Raw genomic sequence first — 3,569 nt, forward strand, 5'->3', positions numbered from 1 at the left:
ACCACTATCCTCCATAACAAAGGTCCATCTCACAATGAAAATGAAGCCTATTAAAATATCAATCAAAGGACAGAACAAAACCCTCGACAGAAAAATAACATGAATCAAGATATTGAAACAGTTGGACACGGAAATTAGATCACAGGAACAAAATGATGAGCATGAATCTGAATAACTAAATAAGAAACTGAATAAGAGAATGCAAATAACATAGAGAAACCAGATGATATTGACTAATAAAACCATATATTTCTATTATATTCAGAGAAAGAGAGAGTAGTACATATCTTCTAAACACCAGTTCTTCCACTCAACATGTTCCTACTCACTCTTCAAAAGAGTAAGACTCCATAACTTACAGACCCCAAGCAGTAAAGACTAAAGTAGCATATCCGGAAAAGAGTAAGATAGAGAAAATGAAGAACAACAATGACTACTGTTGCCCTTGATCAAACTCTATGAACAAAAAATTGTTCCAAAAGATAAACCCCCAGCAGTAAGAAAGTAAAATAGAACAGAAAAAAAACTCTAAAACAGATTTGAACGTTTATACCCTCTTTTTCTTTGTCCTGATTCTAGTTTCCACCGCCATTAGGGCATTCGCCAGCAAAGTGGCCAGAACAACTACAGTCACCACCACCTCCACCTCTTCCGCTGCCACCATAACTTCCACCGCCTCCACCACCACTCTTAGCCTGAGTGCATTCCCTAGAAAAGTGACCAGACTCACCACAGTTGTAGCAGCTTCCAACACCTCCACCACCACCACCACCTACAGAACCATAACCACCTCCAGAACCACCTCTGCTTCCATATCCACCACCAGATCGATCATCAGAACCATAGCCACCACCAGATAGACTGTCTCCATAACCACCTCCACCTCGACGGTGAAACCAATCCTTCACAACCAAAGAAACTCCTCTTTTAACCTTACTGAATTCAGTTTCAACAGTTCCCAAAAGTTCTTTCTTATGAGTATCCAGATAATCATTGATGTGCTTGATCAAATGTTCTTCCTCGGTAAATACTTCTTTACCATCAGTTCCTTTGTTACATGTTAATTCACCATCAGTTCCTTTGTTACATGTTAATTCACCAATCTTCATAATTTCTGTGCTACTTAGAGACTCGCCATCAATTCCTTCGTTACCTGAACATCCCTTTTTAGCGGACCTCACAAATGAACCATCACTTGATCGAACACAAATACCCTTACAAACAACTTCATCATTAACAAGTTCATACCCCATCTCCATCAACCACATGTGCTGAAGGTTTAAAACCCTGGAATCCCTATCAGAGAATAGAGAATACTTGGATTTAGTCTTGATAACACTCCACTTGTCTTTAACATGTTCATATTCCTTATAAGCAAGCAATAGAAGCTTTTTCTCTAGATAGGGTAATTCAGAGGTGCAAGTTTCAGAACCCTACAATAAGATAACACAATAACAATCAGTGACTCTATAATTAGAAGAGAGAAATTACACAGACTTGTAGCAGAAATCCCTATATAGCCATCATCTAAACGCAACACAACACAAAAATGAGTACAAAATCAACATCATGGTCCATGGATGATGGATAACAGTTTCTGACAGTTGATAACAGTATATTATGAGTCTTTTAAACGCTAAATCAATGCCAAATGAGGACATCATAACGATTAAACAGCATAGAGAGGGAGGAAAGAACCAGACACAGTCAGGTTGTATATGGCAGAAACTACGGCAAAATCTCCAGTCATATAATTAGTCATTTATGCCAAAACACCGAAAATTACCAACTATTGTTACCAAGTTACCACATTCAATAGCTTTGAATAAAGCAACGGCACAACTATACAACTAGATGAATCAAAAAAAAATTAATGAAATCAGTCTGATTCAAAACAGAATTCCTATGGAATTGATAAAAGCTAGAAATCAAAAAATCAGAATCTAGAGCATACAAAAATCAGCATACATATATCAGACAGGATAACTGTTTGATTTCAACTTCTCATCATCCACATTCATAGATTCAAAATCAGAAACTAAACTTAAAAAGAAAAAATCAAAAGAAATCAAATAGAGGCACCAGCTCTTCCTATTCAACTGAAAATCACAAAACCCAATCCTTAGATTGAGTACTCAGTTCAAGTCATAAATGTTCATCTCTGCCACAATTTCAAAACAAAGAAGAATAAAAACAAAATAATTTATACCACTACAGAGAAGGAACCCCATCTTGTAAGGATTCAGCCAACCAAAAAACCAAATTACTACTACAAAACCATCCATTCCAGGGAATTTACCTTGGACGATTTACGTTTTCTAATCTTGCTCGCTTTCTCAGGGCTTGATAAATTCCCCCTTTCAGCCATTGAGAAATACAGAGGAATTTTGTGAAGATCCAAAAAAATGAAATAAAGACTCTGCAGCCTTGAAAACTTTTAGTTTATATACTAGGGTTTCTGGGATAACGGGTTTATCATCAAACGGTCGAAAATTGGGGTTTGAATCCAACGGTCACTCATGCTAGGGTTTTTCTGATTCTGGGTCAGAATATCAGACAAAATCTGACTGGAATCAACTGACTCGTCGAAATCGTGTTTTGTGAGTCGATAGGCGAGTCGTAACCATGCCGAGTCAGCAAAAACAAACACACTGAATACACCCGATTCGATAAAAACATCTGTGAGAAAAAGAAAATTCTGATGTTAAGATATCATATAATCAAAGGTACTATCATCTTAAGAAAAAAGATATAGATTTAAAAATCAAACAAAATTGTGAGGAAGTTCTATCATCTTAAGAACAATCTCTTAATCAAGAATTCCACTAACAAGAGATGCTACGTAGTATAAAAAGAAAAATAAAAACTAGAGAAATCATAGATTCAAATATGAAATAATTGTGAGAAGATGCTATCATCTTAAGAAATAAATCTTAATCAACAACCACAACTACTAGATTTTGTTCTTCTGACAGAAGAAGAAGCCATCAAACAAGAGAAAAAAGAAAAGCAAATCTTAGGGTTAGACCTTTGTACAGAACACTTTCGTTTATATAGGGTGCTGGTCCACCTGCGTCATGACAGCCTAGCGTTGAGATTGTCGATTTCTTTGACCAGAATTTCCCTAATATCGACGGTGCGTATTTCAAACTCTTACATCTTAGTAACGCGATGGACGGTTCTAAACCAGGGAGCAGGGAAACTTAAATAGGGTAGTTTATATATAGTATTTTTAGCAGCGACTACCGACGAAGATGCTTATCTCACTCTTTTTCTCTCTCCCTGGCACAAAAAACTAAGAGCAGGGAGTATATATTACGCCTTCTTCGCTCCCATGTATAAACGGCAATTTTTACTAGGTGTACTATGTAACCTCGAAGCCGGTTTTCTCCTCATGCATGCTTGTTAAAATTTTATTATGCCAGTTCGTTTCAAAGATTTATTTCCACCTACTTAAACCTGCACCAGGGGATTTAACCACATTGTTGTAGTTGTCGCTCCTTGCACATTTTGGAAAATTTGGTCACGAATCCAACGGTCTGATTCCTAGTGTTTTCTTTCTTTGAAAA

The 3,569-nt window shown here is 36.8% G+C and overlaps 1 protein-coding gene across 1 annotated transcript; it reads right to left on the reverse strand.

Moving 5' to 3' along the window:
- Positions 1-229: 229 nt before the first annotated feature.
- Positions 230-3,009, reverse strand: LOC113281908 (period circadian protein-like). Its single transcript, XM_026530813.1, has 2 exons — positions 2,300-3,009; positions 230-1,433 (listed from the first exon to the last, which is right to left on the reverse strand). Exons 1-2 carry the CDS (start codon positions 2,366-2,368, stop codon positions 576-578), a joined length of 927 nt encoding a protein of 308 aa, XP_026386598.1. The 5' UTR covers positions 2,369-3,009; the 3' UTR covers positions 230-575.
- Between the last annotated feature and the right edge of the window lie 560 nt (positions 3,010-3,569).

Source organism: Papaver somniferum, chromosome 1 (assembly GCF_003573695.1).
Source record: "Papaver somniferum cultivar HN1 chromosome 1, ASM357369v1, whole genome shotgun sequence".
Lineage (NCBI taxonomy): Eukaryota > Viridiplantae > Streptophyta > Magnoliopsida > Ranunculales > Papaveraceae > Papaver > Papaver somniferum.

Bases quoted from the DNA above. Each gene is read 5' to 3' on its own strand.
- LOC113281908 (XM_026530813.1), bottom strand. From the start codon at position 2,368: ATGGCTGAAAGGGGGAATTTATCAAGCCCTGAGAAAGCGAGCAAGATT. The intron at 1,434-2,299 runs GTAAATTCCCTG...ATCTTATTGTAG, and splicing joins GAAAACGTAAATCGTCCAAG to GGTTCTGAAACTTGCACCTC.